The sequence below is a fragment of the Cricetulus griseus genome, chromosome 2, assembly GCF_003668045.3.
Source record: "Cricetulus griseus strain 17A/GY chromosome 2, alternate assembly CriGri-PICRH-1.0, whole genome shotgun sequence".
In the NCBI taxonomy this organism is placed as follows: Eukaryota; Metazoa; Chordata; class Mammalia; order Rodentia; family Cricetidae; genus Cricetulus; species Cricetulus griseus.
Window position 1 is genome coordinate 265,081,444 of NC_048595.1, and position 27,915 is coordinate 265,109,358.

Consider the following 27,915-nt stretch of genomic DNA (forward strand, 5'->3'; position numbering starts at 1 on the left):
GTCCATCTTTTTTCTCCCTTGTTTATTTGTAAGAATTATGTATTCTGGAGGTCACTCTCTTGTTAGATGAATAATTTGCAAGTATTTTGTCCCCTTATCTCCTTTCTTTCTTGATAATACCCTTTAATGAACCCAAAACCAAAAAGTTTTAATTTTGTTGAAGTCCAATTCATTTCCTTTTGTTTGTTTATATTATTGGGACCATACCTAATATTCTATTGCCAATTTCAAGGTTATACAAATAATTTTTTCCTAAGAAATTTTTAACTCTTTAAACTTTTGGATGTTTGGAATTAGTTTTTTATTCAAAATCAGATGAAAAAGGAATTCCAGGTTTTTCTGTTATCACTTACCTACATTGTGTCTGGACTTCCCTGTAGCCCTGGTTTTGAACATGACCCTGTGCAGTGTGCAGACTGCCTGAAACATTTCAGTTCATATTCACTCTTGTAAATTGTGTTCTTAATTGTCCATACAAGTTTTGTGCTTTTTAACTGTACATAGGAGTTTTGTGCTTTTATAGGTGTTTTCTATAATTAAATTATAGAAAGACTTACTATTTCTTACTGTCATTCCTCAGAATGTTAAATACAGTATTAGTGTATCTTTGGATTGTATTGTTAGAATTTTTTAAACACACACACACACACACACACACACACACACACCACACGAGTGCTTATCTGCATATGTGTATATGCATGTGTGTTTGGTGCCTGTGCAGGCCAGAAGAGCATCAGATTCCCTGGAACTGGGGATCTGGAGTTTTGGATGTTTGTGAGCTACCATGTGTGTGTTGGAAACCGAATCTGGGTTTTTCTGGAAGAGTAGAAAGTGCTCTTTCCTGCTAAGCCATCTTTCCAGCTCAGAATGTTTGATTTAAAATTCATTTTGTTTCATTTTTATTTGTTTATATACGGTTGTATACCTCTAGAGAAGCCAGAAGAGGGTGTCTGATCCCTGGAGCTGGAGTTAGATGTAGTTGTGAGTGAGCAGCTTGATGTGAGTGTGGGGAACTCAGGTCTGCTGGAAGAGCAGGCAGGGCTCTTAAGCACTGAGCCATCTTTTCTGCTCTTGGGATGTTTGAATTTTAAAATTGCTGTTTGGTGAGTTGACTTGAGTTTCATTTGAAAAAATTATTAAATTTTGATTTGGAACTAGAACAGAATTTCCAATAATTTCTGAAATGTCCTTAAATATACTTACATATTTTGTAATATTTATTTATGCAAAGTATAGTGATCAGTCTTGATCATTATAACAATTCAGGATTTCAAGTAACATTAAGAATACTGAAAGTCCTATAGTACTAAATATTCAGCCAAGACTAAAAATAAACAACAAATCCACCTCATTAGTATGCAGATTGCTTTCTTTTTAAAGAAATGGTAAAAAATAATATGTATACCAAGAATTATTTTCAATTTTATGAATTATCAATAAACGTTTGACTGATTGATGTCCCCATTTTATACACATATATCCAGTGTTGTGTTCTCTGAGAAGGGGTCAGGGTTAATGAAGCCTTGCCTCGGTGCCTTGTGGGTCTCTTTCTTTTCCCGGTTGGAGCTGCACTAATCTCTTCTGGGCACTCTTTCCTTTACTTCACCTTCCATGTTACGTTTGCTTTGCCTGCAGTACTTTTCCTCCTTTGCCCACATTCTCTTTGCTCAGATGTCATCTTCACAGTGAGCTTCCTTTGTCAGGTGCCCTCCCCTCCCCATTTTTCTCTGCTATATTTGCTCGTTTATTGTCTCCCTCCCTCCCTCCCTCCCTTCTTCCCTCCATTTATTCTTCTCCCCCCCCCCTTTTTTTTTTGAGACAGGGTTTCTCTGTAGATCTTGCTGTCCCCAAATTGCTCTGTAGACTAGGCTGGCCTTGAACTCAGAGATCCACCTGCCTCTACTTCCTGAATGCTGGGATTAAAGGTGTGCACCATCACCACCTAGCTAATGTTATTTCTTTACTCCACTAGACTAATGTGTAAGAACAGGAGGGTTTGGGGTCTTATGTATCCCAAATGGACCCCCCAACTCTTCTAAGTAGTGGAGGATGTCTTTGAACTTCTTATCCTACTTCTATACCTCGCATTGATCTTGTTTACATCTCAGAAATGATATTACAGATATGTACCATTGTGCTTAGTTTATACTGTTTGGAACTTAGGGCTTCCTACATGCGTACAAGCATTCTACCAACTGAGCTACGCATCTGGACCAAGAGTGTTTCTGTTGTTGTCTTTGTTGTATCCCCATTGTCTTGGTACATAGTAGATGTTCTTTCTAAGCATTATTGTATAAAAGAGTTTATAGTTTTCTTCACATATTCATATAATAAATAGTCCAGACAGATGTAAAGAGGACAGGTATTTGTTAATGGGTAAGATAGATTTTCAGTCCTCAACAGCCTTGAGTGTAGAGGAGTCAAAATTGGATTTAATATTGGTGGTCCTGACAGTGGGGCATACCTTAATCCCAGCACTGAGGAGGCAGTGACAGGTAGATCTCAGTGAGGCTAGCCTAGCCAAAATACAAGTTCCAGGGCAGCCAGAGCTACATGGTGAGACCCTATTTCTAAATTAATTAATGAAATAGAATGAAAATAATGGTTGTTCTAGGGCTGGAGAGATGGTTCTGCAGTTAAGTGTGCTGCAGTTAAGTGTGCTGGATGCTTTTGCTCAAGTTGGGTTCCTAACTCACAAAATATTCTAGACCAATGTGTATTAATCTCCTCTTAGTCTTGGTTAATCTGGAAGTAACACAGCTAATAGTTGTCTTTGTTACTGGCAACAGTAAACAGTCTCAGAGACTGCTCTTCAAAAAGTTTTTTTTGTTTGTTTGTTTGTTTTTGTTTTTTTACAGACAGTTTCTCTGTGTAACAGTCCTGGCTGTCCTGGAACTGGCTTTGTAGACCAGGCTGGCTGGGAACTCAAAGATCCTCCTGCCTCTGCCTCCTGAGTATTGGGATTAAAGGCATGCACCACCACTGCTTGGCCTTCAGATATATTTGGTGCAGTATTTCATTTATTTTTGGAGAAAGGCACCTCAGATGTGACAGTGAACTTGCCCTTGCTCTGTTGGATGTTTCAAACCCCCCAAGATTCCCAGCTTTCCTGTTCATCTCCATATTCTCTGGGAGGAGTTGTTTAAAATTGGCAGCACCCATGATTCTGTCTTCTAAAGGGTGTGTTCAGTCAAGGGTGAACTTCAAAATCTTTTATTTATTTTTGCCTCCCTTCACCACAAACTTTTCATAGGTGCCATGATGGCAGAGGAAGCAGAAAGGATGTTTTTATTCTTAAATATACTAATTTTCCACTTTGGAGATACAGTCAGGGTAGGTATAGGAGAGTTCATGAGAAGAGGGGTATATGTTTTAGAGCAATCTAGATATTCCTTTATTAGAGGGAAGCAATGTAATACAAGGGTTACATTTCCAGGATTGTGAATCTAAACTTTTGTAAAAGTTCCATCTCTATTTTATAATTGTTATTTGATGTTCTTTAGGAAAGAGCTGTAACTTGGGGCAAGTTATTTAGTTTCTCTGAGACTCAGTATTTTTTTTTTAATAATAGTTACAGCAGTATAGATCTACATACTTAATGTTATGTACTTCATTGAAAGAACTCAATGAAATAATTTATATACTTAACAAATACTAAGGACCTATCATCTACAACACTGGTAACAGAATATAGGGGTGAACAATATAGACATCATCTGTAGACTGAGTTTCCTTCCTGCCTGATCCTGCTGCCATTTAGCCCCAATAAAACACACAGCGACTTATATTAATTATAAATTGTTTGGACAATGGCTCAAGCTTCTTACTGGCAAGCTCTCTCTTAATTATTAACCCGTAACTATTACTCTATGTATTTCTATGTGACCTTATCTTACCAGAGAATGCCCGGCTCTTCCATCTTCCCGGTAGCGACATGGCGTCTCCCTCTGGAGGCTTCTCTCTGCCTCCTCTCCCCATAATTCTCCTCACCTGGTAGCCCCGCCTATACTTTCTGCCTGGCTACTGGCCAATCAGTGTTTGATTCATCAACCAATAAGAGAAGCATATATACAGAAGGGCATCCCCCATCAATCATCCTTGTAATGATGGTTACTTCCTGGGAGTTTGGGGCATGAGTAATTGGCATACTACATGTAAGCCATCAAAATGCCACATAATAATAAGTGCTGTGTTAGTTCACAGAAGGCCTTCCTGAGAACATTCCCAGTAGTTGAGAGCTGAATTACAAAAGGAGCCTAGTCATTTAATGTTCTATGTTGGCTGGAGAAAGGTCTATTTTAGGCGGAGGGAAAAGTGTTTGACATGTTCTAAGACAAAGGAGATTAAACTGACCCCTCCCTCCCTCCCTCCCTCCTCCCTCTCTTCCTTTCCCTGTACCCCCCCCCCCCCCCCCCCCCCCCCCCCGTCCCTCCTCTCTCTCTCTCTTTCGAGATGAGTAGCCTTGGCTGACTGTACTTAAACTTGCTCTGGCCCTGAACTCAGAGATTGATACTCTTGCTTCTGCTTCCTGAGTGCTGGGATTAAAGGTGTGCAACAGCACTGCCCAGTTTATATTTCTTAATAAGATGGGGGGGGGGAGTTTTGATCGGCTTAATTGTCCTTTCATGGATAGTAACAATTTTCTTAAAATGTGTACTTTATAAATTTACTTGTCTATTTAAAACCACATACAATAAAGTTTATTACATTAAAATACATCTTTAAGGATAGGCGTTGGTAGCGCATGCCTTTAATCCCAGCACTTGAGAGGCAGGGGCAGGCGGATCTCTGTGAGTTTAAGGTCAGCCTGGTCTACAGAGTGAGTGCCAGGACAGGCTCCAAAGCTACACAGAGAAACCTTGTCTCAAATACAAAAACAAACAAAAATACAGCTTTATTCCCATACATTTTAAGGAGCAATTTTTTGATTTTGTATTTTGCTTGCATGTATGCATATGCACATCGTGCATGTCTGGTGCTAATTGAGATCAGAAGAGGGTGTTGGATCCTGTGTGGGTTCTGGGAACTGAATCTAGGTTCTCTGCAAGAGCAGCAAGTACTCTTAATAATTTTTAAGTTCCCTGTGTAGTCAATGTTAACTGTCAGCAAATATTGTTTTTTGTTTGTTTTGTTTTTCATTTGTATTATGTGTATGGGTGCTTTGCTGGCATGTATGTCTTTGCTCTCTACATGTATGCCTGGTGTTGGCAGAGACCAGAGGAGGCCATCGTATACTTTGGAACTGGTGTTACAGATGGTTGCTAGCTGATATATGGGTGTTAGGAATTGAACTGGGTCTTCTAGAAGAGCAGTCAGTGCTGGTTTCAATCGATGAGCCATCTTTCCAGCCCCAGTCTTTTTTGTGTTTTTCTTTCTTTCTTTTTTTTTTTTTTAAGTCATGGTTTTTCTATATTGCCTAGGTTGACCTCAAACTCCTAGGTTTAAGTGATCATTGTGTCTCAATCTCCGGGTTAGATGGGGTTCTAGGCAAATGCCCTAGTGTCTGATTCATCAGAGCTATTTTGAGTCACCTAACAGTTTTTTAGAATATATATTATGTTGGCACATTACTGTTATCCCAGCATTTGGAAGGTAAAGACAGGACAATCAGGAGTTTGAGGCCAGTTTGGCTACCTGAGACCCTCTCTCAAAAAGAGAAAACTATTTCATTTGTATTAGGGATATGATACTTTTGGATTTAATGTGATACTGTAAAATTTCCTTGAAATGGTAAATGTAACATTATAGTATGTTAAGTATATGCTTTTGATCCTTATACTGTAACCATACATTTTTATTTATAAGAAAATTTATTTTTATTTATTTGTGTGTTGTGTGTATGTGCCCAGAGGAAAAGGTATTAGGTCTCCAGAAGCTGGAATGATGAACTGATGTGGGTGCTGGGAACTGGTCTTAGGTCCTCTGTTAGAGCTCACAAGTGCTCTTAACTGATGAGTCATCTCTCCAGCCTCAGTCATGGTATTTTAAAAGTGTTTTTTACAGAATTTGCTTACAGTGCCAACCAATACTTAGAACTATACCCCTAGAGTTAACAGTCTGTTATTGATTTGCCTTTAGATGACATGCAAAAAATGGCAGATAAACATTAACTATTATTATTCTGGACTTTCTTCAGGCCTTTTGTTGTTACTGTTTGCTTTTTAAATGTTTTAAAATAAGATTCTCTTTTTACCGGAAGGATACTTTTAGAGGATTGGAAGGAGATGATTAATATTTCTTAAACCATTGTTGGTTTTAAACCCAATCTTCCCTGTCTTCAATTTTTAAGCCATATCATTTATCTTTAATTTGATAAACACTTTATGAGAAGGAGGGGATGAAATTGGAGGCAATTTTGTCTCATGGGTAGCATTTAACAATGTCTGGAGTGGTTGGTCATCGTTGTTGTCTTCTTCCTCCTCCTCTTCCTCCTTTTCTTTTATCTATCTATCTATCTATCTATCTATCTATCTATCTATCTATCTATCTATTGCCTCCTTTTTATTTTATGTGTATGGGTGCTTAGCTTGGTTCGATGTACCATTTGCATGCAATACCTAAGGAGGCCAAAAGGGATGTCCAATCTCCTGGAACTGGAGTTACTGATGGTTGTAAGCTATCGTGTGCTTTCTGGGAACTGGACAGAGGTTGTCTACAATAGCTGTAAGTGCTCCTAGCCACCAGCTATCTCTCCAGTCCTATTGGGAGTGATCTTTCCAACCCCATTGTGAATGTCTAATTGTTTTCCACCAAGTGGGTGCTTTTGGCACCTACCTGTTAATACTATTATAATGATAAACTGTAGTATACAGGTTAGCAATCGAAAACAAAGAATTGACTTCAAGATACCAGTAATGCTAAGGTTTAAAAAAAGAAAACCTACTTTGAAGTACTTGTTTTTAGTACCATAAAAGGAAAAGAAAATTAAAGTAGATGTGTATATTGCATAAACACTTGCTGATGTCCATTCAGTTGCTAGTTTCAGGAAGACAGGCTAGCTCTTGATCTGTTCGTACTCTTTTTGTCATAGCTTCCTGGGGATTGGGAACTTTTCTGGTGATGGGAAAGTCTCACACTTGCCTTATGAGTTGTGCTCTGTTGATCAGTTATCTCCTGTGTTCCTTCTCCATTGTCAGCATTTGCATAGGTGGATTCCCTTATTGTGTACTGGGTGGTGGGGATGGTAAGCAAGTATTAGTGACATTTCTGTCTCTTCCAAGTACAAATGGTTCTAAACCAGCCAGAACAAAAGACAACCCTCCAAGTTAAGAATGTAATGGGGGAAAAAAATCAAAATTAAAAAATATGTCAAAGAACCTTTAGTTTCTGTTATTCTCTTTATCTGTTAGGATGACTAGATCATTTTTATTTGTAGTTTAGAGTTATGATTCTCAGTTTTCCACTTCTATATGACTTCATTCTTTTCATCCTTTCAAACATCCTAAAACAAAACAAAAACCCCACAAAACACTATTGTAGAAAAACTTGCTTGTCTGTTGTATTGGTTACTTTTCTGTTGTGATAAAACACCATGACCAAGATAGTTTATAGAAGGAAGGTTTTATTTGGCTTATGGATCCAGGCGAATCAGTCTGTTTGGTGGGGAAACATGGCAACAAGCAGCAAGCTGGAGCAGGAGGCAGAGAGTGAACTTAAAATAGCATTATTTACATTTAAATTCTCAAAGCCTATCTCCAGTGACATATCTCCAAACAAGGCCACATCTCCCAAGCCTCCCCAAACAGTGTCCTCCACTTGAGGACCAAGTATCAAAACATCTGAGCCTGTGGGACATTCTTATTCAAACTACCAGTCCTCTTTAACTGATTTTTAAAAACTGTAGACAGTGGACAGGTATTGCCTAAGTTAGGTGATACAGTGTCAATAAATGCAGAAAGATCTCAGGTAAGTAGAAAACTGATATTCTCAAATTTCTTGGGATGTTGAATATAATCTTTAATTCTTCTTACTATTTTCTGGACACCTTAAGATTCAGGAAATGGCTTCAGGAATTTTAGAAAAAAGTAGCCCATCTTTTTTTCTTTTAAGTAGATTTCACAATAAATTGCATATGTCATTTTTCAAGGTTAGTAACTTACAGATGAGGTGTATTCTAAAATTTATTTCTTGGTTGTGTTTGTATTCTTTAACCTATCAAAGAATGTACTGATAGACTTACTTCAGCTGAAAAATGAAATCAGATCTTTTTGATAGTTTTATTTAGGCCAGTTAGGTTAGAACAGTATTTATTTTTCCTATATTTTTCTTAATTTTAGAAACTTTGTTATAAAAAATTTTAAACAAATAAAAACATCACACACCAAAATGAACCAGGTCAATAGTTTATACAACATAGTGGGCTTACATAGTTGGAATAGGCATTTGGAATGTGGAGCTTTACATTAAATTTTACACCTTCAGTATCAAAATACATTTTATGTACTTTTCTGCCACCAAAACCAGAAAATCCGGGACAGAATTAGAATTTGAAAAACAATTAGCTTTATAACTTCTTACATAACTTGTATCTATAAATGGATCCTTTCTTTAAAGACCATGTCTTAGGGACTGGAGGGATGGCTCAGAGGTTAAGAGCACTTCTCTTGCAGAGGACTCAGCATCTACATGATGACTTAGAACCATCTCTAACTCTAGTTCCAGGGGTTCCAGCGCCCTCTTCTGGTCTCTGTCAACTCCAGTATACATGTGACGCACATATAGACAAACAGGAGGGAGGCATGCTCACATTAAAACAAAAACAATATTATGCTGTAAGTTAAGTTAATGGTATTACTAATTAGTCTCTGAAACTAGTAATTCTACGTAGAAGTTGGTAAATGTACAACGATTTGGAGAAGGGACTCAGCAGTACACTTCTTGCAGAGAACCCAGGTTTGATTCCCAGCCCCCACATGACAGCTTACAACCATCCATAACTCCAGTTCTAGGGAATCTGATGCCCTCTTCTGACCTCTATGGGCACAAGGCACACACATAGTACATAGACACATATGAAAGCTAAAAGTACAAAAAGATAGGTTTCTTTGACTTGTTACATACCAGTTTGGAATGCGTACTATGAGTATTTAATTGTGCTGCAAATTTAAGTATTATGATAATATGCAGCTGTCATCTATAATACGTATTGATTGACTTAAATAACTCTTCCAAAGGGCTAAGACATTGTTTTTAGGGTTGGAGAGCATGGCTTGTAAGGTGTAGATACATATTTTGCAAGGCTGCAGACCATGTGTATGCTCTTTTAGTTGGGACATTAGGAGAATTTTTTTCCTTTGATTAAATCAAGCTATCTGGTTCATAGACTTAAGAATTATTATTACAAAATCTTATAAAGGGGTTTACAGTTTTATACTTGAAATGGGAGTCTGTTGAAGCTTAATTTAATGAAAAGCAGATTAAAATTTTTCAGTGGTATTTTTTTAAGTTCATAATATAACCACAAAATCAGAAGATTTGACATTACTGTCTTACTGTCAGACCCCATTTGGGTTTTGTCATTGTCTCAGTGATGTCCTTTGTAGCAGAGATTCAAGTTCAGAACTATACATCACATTTAGTTGACATGTTTCTTTAGTCTTCCTTTAAGTCCTGAATAGTTCTTTGTCTTCCCTGACTTTAAATATTATAGACTAATTATTTAATAGAATGAACTTTAATTTGGGTTGTCTGGTGCATTTTCATGATGAGATTCAGATTTTATATCCGATGAGTCTGTTCTTTTCATTGCGTTTTGTCAGGTGGTGTATAATTTCAGTTTGCTCTTTTACTGACACTATTCACTGGTCACTTCACTTAAAGTGTTGTCTGTCAGGTTTTATGTATTAATTTTTTGTTGCTGTTGTAACAGATCATCACATATAGTGACGTAAAACAGCACAGATTTATTTTCATAACAGTTTTGGATGATAAAAGTACAAATGGGTTTTCCTAGGAAGTAAAAACAAAACAACAGAATTAGCCCAGATGGACTCAGGTTACATGATCCCAACTGTTTTGGGAACATTACAGGCATCATAGCCAGGAGCTATGGAATTGTTGAGCATAAGGATGGTTTAGTATGCTGACTGTAACTTCACTGCTATCATAGAGCTGCTTCACAGCCCATTTGAACTAGACAGCCATGCCCTTAACTGCTAAGTCATCTCTCCAGCCCCTTAATCATGGTTTTAAAATTTGGGGAGGAGTTATTGAAACTAAATGATTGTGCCAAGTGAATTGCAATTCTTCATAGTGACCAACATAACTTTTGTCACAACTTTTATACAAACCTGTCTTAATTTCTTACTGATTGGCCCACTTTACCAAATTTAACATAAAATAATTAAAACTTGTGATACTGAATTTTACTGTCTTCTTTTTATCTATTAGTTGATTTCCATGTTAGAACTATAAATTCTGTTAGTTACATATTTTCAGTGGATAAAATTCTGAACCTAGTTGGTTAAAATATATCTTGTTAAGTAATTATTTCTATACTTGAATATTGTTTCTCCTTGGTTACTAAATAAATGATATTTTAATTATTTTATACATTTTGTTCTAGAAAAGAAGAGAATAGAGAAATGTTCAGACAGTTGATTATATGACCAAGATATTACAAGTTCAAATTAGTTTCTAAATTTTTAGAGACGTTTCACATGAAAATATTTACTTCTTACTAGTTAAACTTTTCCAGATAATATTTGGTATAAGTGACAGACAACTTAGTATAGTTTATGAATTTTTATAAGGGTTATATAAATAGGCAAGATTTTATGTTTCAACAAAATGTTAGCATAATAAAGGTTAGTATGATATTAATTCTGGTTCAGATTTCATTGTGAAAAATAATTTAACTCGTCTTACTTTTCTTTCTTGACAGAGCAAATTCGATTAAAGAATATCAGAAAAGTATATGGAAGATGTATGTGGTATCGTTTACGGTTATTAAAACCACAGCCAAATATTATTCCTACAGTAAAGTAAGTAATGGATTTCAATAACAAAACATACTGAGAGCTTACTCTTTGTTAGGTATTATGAATTAGGGAATCCCAGAATGGCTTCCATGTATGGCTGTTAAGAAATTGTAGCCTATGAGAGAGGTGAGGTTTGATCAGTAAACTTGAGAGCTGTGGACAGATTAAAAGTCAAAACGAGAAGGGTATGTGAGTCAGCCCTTGTTTGAAGACTGTATATATTATGTCCTAGGATTAGAGTTTTATGTTGAAGCCTAGATGGAAATCATAAAGATTTCAAAGATTGGCATGATCAGGCATGAATTTCAAGATGATAACTAAAGTTTAACACATGGGTTGCCATATGCTTAATGTGCTTATTTGATTCTGTGTTAACTTCAAGGTGTTTATGACTTTCCTTAAGCTGAAGCTAAGAACTGAGTTGATTTGGCCAGTCATGTAATGAATACTGTGGAGCAGGACTTTACCACCTTAATTTTGGCAGGCTCATCTGTTGCCACTAGCAAGAGTTTGATTCTGTGAGTGCTTCACGCTGGCCTTATTTATGTCAAATCTTTATTTAGCTCAGTCATTAGATTATCTATGATGGGAACAGGAGGTTGCTACTGTAGAAGAGTGTCTAGTGAATTACCCACATCTACCTATTCTAGAAAGAGTAAATCTAGTAAAGGATTAAGAGTTAGTTGAAACAGTTAATTTAAATCTGGGTTTAAATGCGGAGGATAGTTATTTTTTTTAAGATTTTATTTATTTATTATACAACATTCTGCTTCCATGTATATCTGCACACTAGAAAAGGGTACCAGATCTCATAACGGATGGTTGTGAGCCACCATGTGGTTGCTGGGAATTGAACTCAGGACCTCTGGAAGAGTAGTCAGTGCTGTTAACCTCTGAGCCATCTCTCCAGCCCAGTGGAGGATAGTTTTAAACATAGTTGTATTACTTCAGAGGGTTGAAATAGTTTTGTTTGTTTGTTTGTTTTGTTTTTGTTTTTGCACAGAGAGGGAATCTTAGCTTTGGTGATATTTATTACTCAGTGGTGTGAATCTAAATGGAGAGTTAGCACTGAGACCAGTATAGTTTTCTGTTCACTTTTATTTGCTGTTTTTTCTCATTTTAAATTAAAATTTTATAAGCATACACATACACCACCTTTTGTTTTGTTTTGTTTTTTGTTTTGAGACAGGTTCTCACTGTGTAGCCCTCGCTGGCCTGAAACTAGCTGTGTAGATCAGGCTGTCCTTGAACTCTCAGGCATCCATCTGCCTCTGTCTTCTGAGCTTCTGTGGATTAAAAGTTTGGGACTGCCACTCCCAACTTTAGGCCAATAATTTTTATTTCTCAGTCTCAAGCCCCTACCCTACCTCATTTTTGTTCAATACTTCAGGCACCTGAACCTCCATTTTCTTTTTTTTTTGGGGGGGGGTGTTCAAGGCAGGGTTTCTCTATAGCTTTGGAGGCTGTCCTGGAACTTGCTCAGTAGACCAGGCTGGCCTCAAACTCAAGGAGATCCACCTGCCTCTGCCTCCCGAGTGCCGGGATTAAAGGTGTGAGACTCCACCACCTGTCTCCATTTTCATTTTTTTTTTTTTTCTTAATTTATCTATTGTGTGTGTATGTGGGCATCAGTGTGGAGGACAGAGGATAGCCCTGGTTCTTTTCTTCCACACTGTATGAGGACTCTGGGGATTGAACTCAGGTCATCAGACTTCTTTTCCCATAAGCCAAGCATCCTGTCAGCCTTGAACCTCAGTTTCCAAGGAAAAACGTTCAAGTCCTTTTCCTTAATACATAAATGATTTCTTTAATTCAGAATGAAGGTCAGAGAATGACTAAGTAGATTCTGGTAGCAGTTTAGATAAAGTTAGAAATTATGAAAACTTTCTACTTCACACTACCTACTGCTTCCCTCCTGACAGTATCTTTAAAACTAAGCTATGTCATTTCTGAAGTAACTTCCAAATTACATTTAAAATATGGTTAAAAGAAAAAAAGAAAAAGAAAATTGGACACAGAACGTAATCAATCATGTGTACCCCCTCACCCCCTTTGGCTTTGTGAAAACTGGAGAATGGTTTTATGATTGGAATAGTTTACATCAGTTGAGTGGATGGGGATCCTGTCACGAGCCTTCTCTTCTGTTCATGGCTCAGAGAACAGATGCCAAATGTGAAGCATCTAATAAGAGTTGAGCATATCTGGGATGTTTTGTTCTTTTCCTTATGTTTGCTTTGCCTTTGTGATTTTTCTTTTTTATCTCTGTTTTATGAGGTTTGTTAGACTTTTAGATTTCATCAAAGTGAAGAGTTACTGTGTATGAATAGCATTTTCAAGTGTTCTTTAGATTCCTAAAAGTATTAGCAAACATTAGTTTTATGTTTAGAATTTTCTTTTAATTTCACATATAATTGTTGTGTGTCTATCGTGAGTCAGGTATAGAAGGAGCTAGATACATAGTGATTAACAAAATAGATCTGGTTCGTGATGTGGACCTTCGTGATTGCCACATAAACAATTAAAATACATGTAGTAAATAATGTTATTTATTTCATTCTTTGTTACTGTAATAAAATACCTGAGTATGGGTACTTTATAAAGAAACAAGGCTTATTTGGCTTATTTTTGTTTTAGAGGCTCAAAGTTCAAGGCATGGCAGCCCCATTTGTTTATGACCTTTGAAATAACATTACAACTTGGTAGATGGCATCATGGTGGAAGGATATATATATTTATATGGAAATACATATGTAGATACATACACAGTTACAGATAAACATAGATAGGAGAGTCCAGAAGAGGTGTCACATCTCCTGTAACCGGAGTTATAGGTAGTTGTGAGCCATCTGATATGGGTGCTGGGAACCAAACTTGGTCCTCTGAAAGAACAAACCACTGAGCCATCTCTCTAGCCCCCCAAACCTCATCTTTTAAAGAAAGATCCACTACATCTTTCTGCGTACAGTGTGCATGTACATGTGCATCCAAATTGAGTGGGTGCATGTCTTCAGGTAAGCATGCATGCATTTATGTGGAAGCCAGAGGTTGACTTCTGGTGTCTTCCTTGATTACTTTCTACTTTACTGAGGTGAAGGGTGTTCTAGTTTTATTTCTGTTGCTAGTCACAGTCAAAGGCAGAGATTGTATTCTGGGCAGACAACTATTCTACCTTCTTCCTGCCAGTTTTTTTTTTTAATTAATTTTTATTTAAATTAAAAACAATTTATTTTACATACCAATCCCAGTTCCCTCTCTATTCCATCCTTCTACCATCCCCCATCCACTCCTCAGAGAGGGTGAGGTCTCCCACGGGAGATAATCACAGTCTGTCCCATCATTTGGGGTAGGACCTAGGTCCTCCCATATGTATCTAGGCCAAGAGAGTATCCCTCCATAGGGAATGGGCTCCCAAAACCCATTAGTGCACTAGGGATAAATACTGGTTCCACTTCCAGAGGCCCCATAGACTGCTTAAGCCATCCAACTGACACCCACGTTCAGGAGGCCTCCTTCGGTCTTACGAAGGTTTCCAGCTATCAGTCTTGGGTCCTTGAGCTCCCACTTGCTCAGGTCAGCTGTTTTTGTGGGTTTCCCCAGTGTGGTCTTGACCTCTTTGCTTATCACTCCTCCCTCTCCACAGCTGGATTCCAGCAATTTGACTCAGTACTTAGCTGTTGCCAGTTATCTTTAATCTTGATTTTTCTATCTTTATGTAGTTTAGGACTTTACTTTCTGCCTAGGGAATGAGGCTGCCCACGTGGGCTGGCTCGGTCTTCCTACATCAGTTAACAATCAAGACGATTCCTAGACATGCCCATAGGCCAGTCTGATCTGGGCAATCTCTTTTTTGAGGTTCTTTTATTCAGGTGATCTAGACTGTGACAAGCTGACATTTAAAATTGTACAGGGGTTCTCCCTAAACCTGGCTAGTGTATCTAGCCAGTTTGCCCCAGGGATCACATCTCTGCCTCTCAAGCACTGGGGTTTAATGGGCAATCACACCTGCCAGGCTTTTATGTGGGTGCTAGAGATATGAATTCTGATTCTCAGACTTGTCCTTTGAACTGTCTCCTCAACCCTGGTTCTACCACTTTTTTGTACTTTTACTGCTAAACCATAGCAGTAAGGACTGGGAGAGGGCTTGCTATGGAAGAGCAGCAGAAGGGCTCATGTGGCCCAAGACAGGGAAGGCTTTTTGAGTGGGCTGTAAGTGTGGGTAAGGTTTTGTTTTTTTTTTGTCTGTGTGTGTGTGTGTGTGTGTGTGTGTGTGTGTGTGTGGTAGTGGGGCTGAACCTTGCAAATGCTAGTTAAATGTTCTATTGTTGATCTATATTCCTAGCACCTGAGACTTGGGGAAGAGTTACTAGTAATAGCCCATGAATTGATTATGCTTACTATATGAGTCACTTTGAAAGTACATAACATTCTAAATCTCATTTAATTGTATAACCCTTCATGGAAGTTCCCAGACTTTTCATAATTGATATGTAATAATGGTGGGGGTTGAGCTAGTGAGTTTTATAGAGTAGGATGTTCTACATAGGGTTCTCTCTCCTCTTTGGGCATATATGTGGGCATTTAGGTGGGCTGGAAAACAGCTTGAAATTATATACCCTTAAAAGATTTAAAATATGCCTGGGATTTTTGTACAGTGCTGGCCAACCATGCAGGAAGCCTTTGTTTGATCCCTAGCACCCTGTAAATCAGGTATGGTGGTGCATGTCTGTACAGTTAGCACACTGTGTGTTCTGTGGAGGATCAGAAGTTCAAAGCCATCTTCCTTTACATAGAGAGTTTATGGGCAGCCTAGGATATATGAGATCCTTCCTGAGAGAGGGAGATGGAGGAGGTAGGTTGGGTTAGAATATTGTTTTGGACAAATGGAAGGAGACTTGTGTCTCTCAGTTCCCATTGTTATTTAAAACTACTCAGGGGTTAGTAAACACTGAATAAGATCTTGTTCAGGTGTCCAAGGAATTTGCATCAAGTCAATGAGAAAAAAGTTATTACTGGTTTTGCTTTGTAGCTGTAACTGTGTTCTCTTCAAAGGATTGCTTTTGAAGGATGAATATAGAGTTTGTGTAGATAGGCCTGTGCGCGCGCGCGCACACACACACACACACACACACACACACACACACACACACACACACACACACACACACACACACACACACACACACACACACACACACACACACACACACACGGGGACTGAGATTTTGACAGATACAAGACAGCAAATGCATGATTGTGGGAAAGCTTATGAAACATTAAAGAATAAAATATTGAAAATTGGGTAAGCAGAAAATTCAGGAATCATTTTAGGTGATTCCAGAGAGAGAGAGAGGATCATTTCCAAATGATAAGTGCCTTTGTCCTTAAAACCAGTCATTCCAGTTTTGCTTGATTATTTTATATTTTTGTCTAACAAATCATATTCATTGCAACAAATTGTCGTACAAAGGATCTAAATAATAGTTTCACCTAAAGGTAGTGATTACTTCATATTATTTCTAATCATGTTTCTGTTTATAGAAATTAGATTGTGTTTTACAAAGCTTGAAAGCTGTTTTTCCTTTCAAATTTAACATTAAAAAAATCTTTCATGACAGATTCTACTTTAGTTTACTATAAAGTGTTTTACTCTGGTTAAATGATTAAAATTATTATTATTTTGCCTAGTAATTCATTGATGGACATTTAAAGATGCTTGTATTTGTTTTTTTACTATATAGAATACAGTTGAGAGAAGAAAATTCATTTTTTTTCTAATTGTTTTATATCTTTTACTAGTGCATATTTTTTTACATGTTAGATATAGAATGTTCTTTTGTGAGGCTGCATCATGGTTTGACTATTCTCCCTAAATTAGTTATTGCTGATGGACATTAGAATATTTCCAAAGTTTACAATTTAAAGAAGGCTATTTATTCATCTTTGTGTACCTGGTCAATTTTTTAAAATTCATCTTACTAACTATATAATTTCAAGGTCAAGAGTAACCTTTTTACATTAAGTGGTTTCTTGGTTGCTTAACCTTTATGTATTTTTTATCTACTTTAATGAGTCTAGTATTAATTTCTGTATTTACGTCTGCAAACTGGAAACATCTATTATATGAAAGGCACTCTACTAGATTCTAGAGAATTCAGAAGTGAAAAAGACACTATCCTTGCTATAACAGGAATTTACAAATTTAAGTCAGTTGTGTAGCATAGTGGTAAGGTGCTACCTTAAATTGTTTTATTCCTTGATCTTGCAGAAAGCCATACAGTTGAATTTATTTATGTCATTTGTCTTTTTCCTAAACAGGAAAATAGTTCTGCTTGCAGGATGGGCATTGTTCTTATTCCTTGCATACAAAGTTTCCAAAACAGACCGAGAATATCAGGAGTACAATCCTTATGAAGTATTAAACTTGGATCCTGTAAGTAACATTCTTATGTGATATAATTAATTTAACAATAACCTAAATACTAAAGGTCTGCACTCTAAAACAAATTAGACATTTCCAAAAGAAATCAGAATTTGAACTGTTAACTTTTTTTTTTTAACTTTTGTATTTTTCATTTATGTGTATCTGTGTTGTGTGTATGCTCAGGGCAGAAGAGACTGTCAGATCCCTTGGAGTTTGCAGGCGGTTTTAGGCTGCTTGATGTGGGTGCTTGGATCTGAACTCAGGACCTCAGGGAGGCTAGTACAAGATTTTATTCACCAAGCCTTCTCTTCAGTCCTGTCAGTTAACTTTTTTTAAAAAAATAAGATCTTATTCATTATAATTTCAATATATTTGTTCTATTGTTGATTGCTACTAGTATTAGTTTATCACATAAGAATTTAAGATTACTTGATGAGAAGTTACTGTATTTTAAAAATATATTCATGTTGATTGACACATGTAATATCTTACGTTTGAGTTGGGGTACTCATAAAAACTTGTCATTATCATTGCTTTAGGTAATCCTTGAGTATGTTCTTTGGGGGAGGTTTTGGTTGATAAACTACAGAACATTAGAACTGGAGTGAAGAGAGAATGAGGCTGGGAGAACTATGTCCTGTAACAGCTTAGTAGGCAGACTGAATCTAGTGGTTGTGATTTTAAACTTCAGTCTTCTTCAGTGGATGGCTTGGTTTTGAAGTTGCTATAATACAAATTAGAGGAGAATGTTCATCTAGTTTTCTGCTTTGTAGAAGAAAAATTTGCATATAATAGCTCTTGGATTTGATTTTTTTCTTTTAAACAATTTTTCAAGGTTTTATTTTTAAGTGTGTGTCTGAGTGTGGATTTGTGAGAATTCAGAAGCCATCAGAGGGTTTCTAGATCCTCTGAAGCTGCCCATAGTTTGTTCTTGCTGGGAACTAGACTTGTGTACCATTTCTAAGAGCTTTATGAACTTTAACAACCCCACCCCCTCAAGTTCTCTCTCCAGCCCAGTGTGTTTTTTCTTTGTAATCATCATGGCTACTAAGAGTATAATAAAAAGATGTAGGGAAATAAAAATGATACAAAATTACTGGTAAAAAGTGAGATTGAGAATCAATGCCAGTTCTTTTTTAAAATATTAATATTAGGACACTGGCAAACAGATGCAATGAGATACTGCTCAGAATATAAAGACAGCAGATCTTTGACTTAACTGCATTAGTTTACTCCTGATTATTTTTTGATATTTAAAGCTAGTGCACTTGTATTTAAATGTGGAGTTATATGGTTTCACCACCATTACCGTCAGTGACTAGTAGTATATTGCATGCCATTAGTTAAATGCTTGATAAAAATAACTGTATTGAACAAAAGATATAGCAGATGAAATTTGGGAGACAAAATGTATAGGAGAAAATGTTATTTTCTTTTGTCAGAATATTGAGTAGTTCATGGTTAAGACAAAAATAGTGTTATTTCTTCTTGCATTGTGTTCTTATATATTAACAAAGCTTTTCCTTTTAGGGAGCAACAGTAGCAGAAATTAAGAAACAGTATCGCTTGTTGTCACTTAAATATCATCCAGATAAAGGAGGTGATGAAGTTATGTTCATGAGGATAGCAAAAGCTTATGCAGCGTAAGTATCATAGGGCCTGTTATACTTTTTAAAGAAAGTAGTAAGTAAAATGAATGTCATACAGTTTTCTTGAATATTAACCATGTATATTTGAACCTGACTTTTATGGACCTACTCAGCAGCTCTAAAGTGGCAGTTTAATTAAACCACAAGTTGTGAGTTAGCACTTGGAGAAGTGATTTTGCCAAGTTTAATTAAATCTTAGTAAGTGTTTTTGGTGTGAAGAGATCTGTGACCAAGATTATAAAAGAAAGTATTTAATCAGGGCCACAGTTTGAGGGGGCTTGTCCATGATCATCATGGCAGGAGCATGGAGGCAAGCAGGCAGGCAGGCATGGTTCTGGGAGCTTATATCCCATTTGAAGGGTTGAGATAGAGAGAACAAGATGGGGCCTGGAATGACCTTTTGAACCCTCAGAGCCCACCCCCAGTGACACACCTTCTCCAAAAGACCACTGGGTCTTTTGTATGTAGAACAAGTATGTAGATACTTGAGCTTATAGGGATCGTTCTCATTCAAACCACCACAATGTAGTAACTATTTCTGAGTTTTACTGAGAAGTTTTGTGACCATCCTGAATAGAAGCTATATGTTTTAGTTTTATTTTCTCTTTGAGGCTTTTGTTAAACCAGCTTCATTTCTCCTGTTTTGACAATGTGTTTTTCTATTTGAACTGTTTAAGTGCTTTATTTTGGTATTCTTACAGAATTTCATTATAATAGATTATTTCTAGTTACTTTATTGTTAAGATACTCTATTTGCTGAGATGTAGATTTTTGTTTATTTACTTATTTATTTGTATGTATGTGTGTCACTGCAAATGTGTGGAGCTGGGCTTGGGAGCAAGTGTCTTTACCTGCTGAGCCATCTCACCAGCTTGAGTTAAGAGATTCTTAAGGTATCTGTCCATCTGCTCTGCCTCCCAAACCTTCCTAAAAATCTTTTGAGAACTTTTGGATTATTATCTTGTTGACCTAGATGTAGACATAGGTAAGATATATTGTTATTGTTAAGAACCTTATGGGCTGAAGTAGAGTTCAGTAGAATACCTGCCAAGTATACACAAGCCCTAGGGTTTGATTTCCCACAACTCAGAAAAAAAAAAAGCTGTTTTGTTCACATATATATACCCAGAAATGTATACATTTATTAACCACCCCTCCCCCCCAAAAAAACAAAAACAAACAAACAAAAAGTAGGGTCTCACTATGTAGCCCTGGATCAGTATGTCTTCAAACTCAAAAGTTCCTCAGGGGATTTTGTTGGTTTGTTGTGTGTGTGTGTGTGTGTGTGTGTGTGTGTGTGTGTGTGTGTGTGTTGTGTATATGCATGCATGCAGGGTGAGAGATAGGGGTCTAATTTCATTCTTGAGGTTTATATCCTTTTTTGCCAGCACCATTTGATGAAAAGACTTTTTACCTTTAGTGTATGTTTTTGACACCTTTATCAAAGCTTAGGTGTTCACAACTATGGATTTATTTCTGATTTTCTGTTCTGTTCCATTGATCTCCATGTCTGATTTTGTACCAGTACAATGCTGTCATTATCACTGCGGCTCTGTAGTGTAGTTTTAAGTTAGGTAATACGATGCTTCTGGCTGTGTTCTTTCTGCCTGGAATTGGTTTGGCTATTATCTTTTTTGTTTCCAAAGCATTATCAGGTTTGTTGAAGAGTTGAGATTTTCATCTAGTGTTTTTTATGATGTATACTGGAATCTGAAATAGAGTCATTTAAATTCTCTGCTTTGCGCTATTGGCCAGGTCTGGACTTACATTTTATTTAGGTGTTAAATCATTCCATCACTTTTATATTGCCTGACCTGAAAGTTCTTGTGTGGAAGTTATTTTCCTAGTTCTTCTGGCACTTGGCTTAGAAGAGCCTTTTTTTTCCACAACAGTGAAGTTTTACAGTGATGTTTACTTCTTGAGAGCAGAGTGCCAGTGTTTTGGAATTAACTCCTGTATTTTAAATTATTAATGTGTGCTCACTGGAGAAATTTTAGAAAATTGACTTAGGAAATAAGTTACTTAAAATCTTACATTCTTAGAGGATATAGCCCTGATTTAATTGGCTAAACTTGAACTAACCAGGAATTTGTATCAAGGTCTAATTCCTAGACCTTGATACACAGACACACACACACACACACACACACACACAAGCAAATAAGTAAATAAAGAAATCTAAAAACAAAGGTATTGACTGTCTAATAAAGTTTTTACATTTGAATACTTTTTTGTGTTATGGCTTTCTAATTTTGATACCTTGTTTTCTTCATATAGTTTAACAGATGAAGAGTCTCGGAAAAACTGGGAAGAATTTGGAAATCCAGATGGGCCTCAAGGTGCGGTGACTATAAAAATGTTGGTAGTATTATATATTATGAAAATAATAACTAGAATAAGAGGGATACTGATTTTTCTGTTTATGTGTATGTAAAATTGAACTTTTTACTTTTCAAAAACATTTTGTGTGTGTGTGTGTATATATATATATATACATACATACATACATACATACATATATATATATATAAAACTTATGTTTGTGTCAACAGAGATCAGAAGGGGGGGGCATCAGGTTTCCTAGAGCTGGAGTTACGGGGCCATTGTTAGCCATCCTGTGAGGCCGGGAACCGAACCTGAGTCCTGACAGAGCAACAAGCACTCTTTTTTATTTCAAATTTATTTTATGTGTTTTGCTTATGTGTGTGTAAGATAAGAGGATGTTGGATCCCCTGAAACTGGAGTTATGGATGGTTGTGAGCCACTTTGTGGTTCCTAGGAACTGAACCCAGGCTCCCTGCAAGATCAACAAATGTTCTTAAGTGATGAGCTAGCTGGGGTAGGAGAGATGGCTCAAAGGCTAGGCTCACAACCTAAAAGACAGCAAGTGCTCTTAACTACTGATCTACTGATCAGTCTTCCCAGCCTCTCCATTTACTTTTTGCTTGATTTTTCTTTTTAAAAGACTTCAGTTCCCAACAAAAATTGGACTTGGTACTGCTATTACTACTTCTCCTCCTCCTCCTCCCTCTCCTCCTTTTTGGGGGGGGATGGTCAGGATGAGGGGGTTAGGCCTGGAAGGATTGGGAAGTGTGTGTGTGATTGGGGTACATTATGTGAAATTCCCAAATAATCAATAAAAATATGTTGAAATCAAAAAGAAAGACCAGTTCCCAGCACTGTGTTGAGCAGCTCCAAACTGCCTGTAATTCTAGTTCCAGGGAGATGTGGTCTTGGTCTCTGAGGGTGCTTGTACTCAATGTGTACATACCTATTCACAGATACAAACACATACATACAATACTTACAATTGAAAAATAATAAAAAACCATTCTCCATATGCATGGCACCTGCATGTATGTACACATATTTCTGTACATATGAACATGCATACATGTGTGCACACCATGAGCAAAACTAATTTCTTGCATTTTCATATTGTTTATATTGAATTAAAGGCATGAAAGAGTTTGGGTTTTCTAGAAAAAAAAATGTGTGAAAAGTTTCCCTATTGAAAACTATGAAGTTTCATATGCATACTATTTTGTAGCATATATGCATACATTTATTTATTTTGAGACAGGGTCTCAGTGTGTCATCCATGGTGACCTTGAACTTCCAGTGATCCTCCTGCCTCAGTCTCTCAAAAGTTGTACATGCCTGGATGATTTGTTTTAGGTTTGTATAATGGAAATAAATATAATGTCATCTTCAAGTTTTTTGGGAAATGGGGAAGGAACTTAATTTTGAGATATAGATAAATAAAATGGAAGGCAGGGTTTTTTGAAAAATTACTTATTTTATTTCAGCTACGAGCTTTGGAATTGCCTTGCCAGCTTGGATAGTTGACCAGAAAAACTCAATTCTGGTGAGTGCATTTAAATAAGGCCTATTCTGATGTTCTTGATATACTTTTTTTTCATATACTGTATTAAGGTATTAAGGTGTAATGAAGTGTCTACAAAGAAACACAAGCTATTTAAGTTTTTGCTGTGTTTTGAACACTACATGGCAAGAGAAAAGAATTGGGACTCATTATTACACTGCTGGTTTAGGACAATGTATTTTAGGTTTTGTTGTTGTTTAATTTTTTTTTTTTCAAGACAGGGTTTCTCTATGTAACCCAGTCTGTCCTGAAACTCACTGTGTAGATCAGACTAGCCTTGAACTCACAGATATCTGCCTACCTCTGCCTCCTGAGTGCTGGAGGCGTGTGCCATCACCATCCAGCAACAATGCATCTAAATGTAAGTTTGAAACCTTCAAGTTTTACTAATTTATTTTGAAAGTATTTTTGGGTATTGTACTACTTTTGGTTTGAGAACTATTAGATTTTATGATAGCCATATTTATCTAAGATGAATTTATAATTTACCTTTCACCTTTACTCAAGCTAAGCTACTTTATGTTAAATTGAAACATACCTATTCCATACTAGGAAGCAGAGGGACATGAGACAGACTTCCATCACTGTTCTGCTGCAGCCCTAAAACATGAGGAATTGTCTTCATATAGTTTAAAAATTGATGATTTTCTACTTGAGGTTTCCTGAAAGTAATGATCTAGGAGCTGTTTTAATTTAATTTTTCCTTGTTATTTTTAGATGTCTGTCTGTCTGTCTGTCTGTCTCTGTCTCTGTCTCTGTCTCTCCTCCTCCCTCTCTCTCTCCCTTTCTATGGGGGGAGGGGGGCTCGGGGCTCAGACCACAGCATGTATGTGGAGGTCAGAGGATAACTTGCTGGAGTTGGTTATCTCCTGTCGTGTGGGTCCTGGGACTGAACTCAGGTAGTTACGGCTTGGTGGCAGGCGCCTTTGCCTACTGAGCCATCTTGCTCATCTTAGGAGCCTTCTTTTTTTAAACCTTAAAAGCCAAATACACACAGTTTAGCTATAGTTTTGTTTTGAAAATAGTTATTTTGTGACATTAAAATTGGTAATCTATACTTGCTGCTTGTCATCTGTCATACTTAGGGTTACTGTAGGAATAATAGAAAAAGGAAAGATAGCTGACAGATTTCAGACGAAGCTGTAGGTGAAAATTCAATAGTTACTATCAGATAAAAAATAATAAAATGGCACATGTGTAGTTAGGCACCAGAGTTAGTTTGAAAGGGCTTATAATTTATTTCACAGCACTACTTGCAAAATATAAAAAATGCTTGACAGGAAGGAAGGCATAATTTATAGAATTTTTGCAGTTATCTATATTAGATCAGTAAATAGAAAATTAAAAGGTGATTTGTATAGTAGACTAAAGCTCTAGAGTTTCCATGTAACACTGTTAACCTGTATGACCTAGGACAAGCTCTGTAATGTTTGTACTTCAGCTATGCTGTCCGCAAAAAACCAAGTACCTTCAATAACAGAGTGTTTTTAATAGTGAGTCCTCTTTGTAATTCTGAACATTGTTTTAACTTACCAGACCAAGGCATAACTGTTCTCTCTCTTTAATTCTAGGTTTTACTTGTGTATGGATTGGCGTTTATGGTTATACTTCCTGTTGTTGTGGTAAGTTCTACCACTTTTTATTAATTTTCGGGGAGGTAGTTGCTTCTTAAGATTTTGATTATTAGAATTTAATTGATTCAACCTCATGTTTTTAAAGATACTGTTTTTGTTGTTGTTTGAAACAGGGTCTTATTATCTAACTCTAGTTGGCCTGGAACTTGATAGGCAGTCCAGGTTGTCCTCAGACTCGTCTACCTCTGCTTCCTGATTGCTGGGATTAAAGGCACCACCATGCCCAGCCTGTTTTCACTTTTTGTTTTTATGTATGTGTATGTAGGGTATATGTACTTGAGAGTAGGTGTACAAGGAGTTCAGAAGAGCGTATTGGATCCCCTGGAGCTGGAGTGCGTATGAGCTAGTTGATGTGGGTGATGGGAACAGACCATGTGTTCTTCCTAAGAACAGTACATGGTCTTAGCCACTAAGGTATATCCCAGCTGCCTCATTTTAAAAAATAATGTACTATAATGCAGAACTACCAGAAAGTTCATAGTTTTCATAGTGTTCATTTCTTTGTGCCTCGTGTTCTTTTTGATCCTGGAGTTTGTGTGGTTCCATGAGTCCTGTTATATATCTGTCTTGACCGCTTCTTAGGATTGTTGTGTACGATTCAATCTTGTGAAAACATGAATGAAAATATGTCATCAATAAGTGGCTCCTATACTTACAAATGTTGATTAGAAAATTTTGTGTTAGAAATCACTTTAATTGCTTATAGAAATGGGTGGTTTTATTCTTGTTTTATATTTTAAACAGTTTCTGCCTAAAACCTAACGCATTTTAATCATGCCTAATGATTTGTGTTGGTGTTTATGTGTCTGACAATGTAAGTCTTTGTTAAATAAATTATTAGAAATATGGAACAAGCTCAAACATGTCATTGCTCTTAGTAAATCTTTGAAAAATTCACAGAAATCATTGTGTTGCCTCAAGCTTAATATTTATCATTTTTCATGCTTTATATCTTGTTCAATTTTATTGTGTTTAGGGCTCTTGGTGGTATCGGTCAATACGATATAGTGGAGACCAGATTCTAATACGTACAACGCAGATTTATACATACTTTGTTTATAAAACTCGAAATATGGATATGAAACGTAAGTAAACCGAAGTAGCTGCTGTTTGTTGCATTGCTTTCTGAATCATTTATATATTGCTATATATTTCTTAACTCTTGTAGTTCATCATATTGAATCAGAAGCCAAGATGACCATTGCTAAAGCCTCACATTCAGTGACTTTTTTATGCATCCTAGGCCCACCTGCCCAGGAGTGGTACCTCCTCCATCAGCATCAAGAAAATGTCCCACAGACATGCCCACAAGCCAGTCTGTTCTAGGCATTTCCTCAGTTAATGTTTCCTCTTCCCAGATGACTAGTTTATGTCATTAATGAAATTGTATAAAATTACCAAGTTTCTGCATAGCAAAGGCAACAATTAAATGAGTAAGGAGATGGCCTACAAGATGGAGAAAATGTTTGGTAGCTAAACAACTAAGAGAGGATGAATTTCTACAATGAATAAAGAATTAAAAAACCTGGTGTGAGGTAGGAGAATTGCTACAAGTTTGATGCCAGCTTGGTCTATATAGTGAGTTCCAGGCCAGCCAGCGATTCAGTGTTTTAAAAGGAAGAGGAATTCTATCTTACTCTAGTCAGATTTGCTGTTAATAAGAAAACAATTAACAAAAGCTGGTAAGAATGCAGTTGCTGGTGAAAATGTAAGTTAGTTCATCCACTATACATGAAGATTACTCAAAAATCCTTAAATAAAATTACTGTGTGATAAGCTATACCACCTCTGGGAATATACCAAAAGGAAGCTAAGTCAGATACCTCCACATCTGTGCTTACTGTGGCATTGCACACAATTGCCAACCTGTAGAATATGCCCAAATGTCTGTCAATAAATGGTTAAGGAAGACATAATATATATAGCAACCATCATTTTTTTATTTTTTTAATTCAGCCATAGGAAGAGTGCACTTAGGGAAGTTTCAGGAAAATTGATTAAACAGGAGATAACTATATCATGTGAATTAATAAGAGTCAAAACAAATATTGCATTTCTTTCAAGTAGGTCCTAGGTTTTTATGTATACCTATAAAATAATAAATATATGTATGTATACACCCATACATACATTTATGTCATGGAAGTTGACGCAAGACTGTCTGGAAAAAGGAAGAATACTGGCTGGAAGAGGAGGGGCAGATATGGTCAAAATAATGATATAATTGAACAGAAATGTCTGTGAACCCCTTCACTATGTATAGTGAATATAGGCTATAGAAAAGAATGAGTATTACTTTCTGTTGTGCATACATACTACTCTTATGTTTGATTGAAGTGTTTGTATAGAAACTTCCTTATAATAATGGTTTGTGTGTTTTGTTTTGCCCATGGGATACTGATTTCTGGGAGTGTTACTTAGTCTCATGTAATTTTGTCATAAAGCATTTTTTAGCTGGTGGACTAATTTATATTTTCTTCAGTTGTCTTTGGACAGTTACTTTTTTCCCCCACATGAAATTATTTGAGCCTGGTATGGTGGTGCATGCTTTTAACCCCAGCACTTGAGAGGCCAGGGCAGGCAGATCTTTATGACTTCCAGGCCAGACTGGTCTACATACTGAGTTCTAGCCAAAGTTATATAGTGAGACCTTGTCTCAATAATAATAATAATTATTATTATTATTATTATTATTATTATTATTTTGGGGGGAGGGCGTAGTAGTAGGTCACACATTTATTGCACCTGCTGTGTGTTGAGCACATCTAAAGAAACTAACGTACAAGGAGAAATGTGAAGACTGTTGCCCAGGTCATTTAGCCAGGAAGCTACAGAACTGTGGTCCCTACTCTTGAGCATCTGTAGTCCCACCTTTTGCTTATTATCACATATGTTTTTTCCTCTGTATTAAAGGTAAGGTAAGGTAAGATTCATGGTTAGGCTGAAATTGATGGTTGTAGTGTCTGACCTTATAGATCTTTTAGAATAATAATACATGTGGCAGGACATCATGTGCATTTCCATAAAACTCTCCAAGATTCCAGAATTTTTGTTTACTTGATATTCTGAGAAGTCATGGAATAAGGAGAATCTCTCACTCTTGGTAATTCACTGTTTCCAGCCTTACTTAACTGAAGGGCACTCTTTTACATGCAACATTCTAACATCACATGAAATATTAGTGCTCTCTAGTAGGCTTCCATGGAACACAAGCTTAGTATAGAAACATGCTGTTATAACTGACCTTAATTTTTCCAGTCCTTTTGTACTCTTAATTTGATGAACACTTACACTTACTTGGGATAGGCAATAATTTTAAAAAGTATAGTTTCTTTCGTGTTAG

At 36.7% G+C, this 27,915-nt stretch overlaps 1 protein-coding gene across 2 annotated transcripts in view; it reads left to right on the forward strand.

Moving 5' to 3' along the window:
• Sec63 (SEC63 homolog, protein translocation regulator) overlaps positions 1–27,915 on the forward strand; it is a 72,414-nt gene that overhangs the window by 12,376 nt on the left and 32,123 nt on the right. For both annotated transcript variants that reach the window (XM_027402239.2, XM_027402238.2), the window contains exons 2-8: positions 10,886–10,985; positions 17,298–17,412; positions 18,934–19,046; positions 21,330–21,391; positions 22,862–22,920; positions 24,510–24,560; positions 25,549–25,657. In XM_027402239.2, the coding sequence (XP_027258040.1) occupies positions 10,886–10,985; positions 17,298–17,412; positions 18,934–19,046; positions 21,330–21,391; positions 22,862–22,920; positions 24,510–24,560; positions 25,549–25,657 (609 nt within the window). The remainder of the gene's footprint in view (positions 1–10,885; positions 10,986–17,297; positions 17,413–18,933; positions 19,047–21,329; positions 21,392–22,861; positions 22,921–24,509; positions 24,561–25,548; positions 25,658–27,915) is intronic.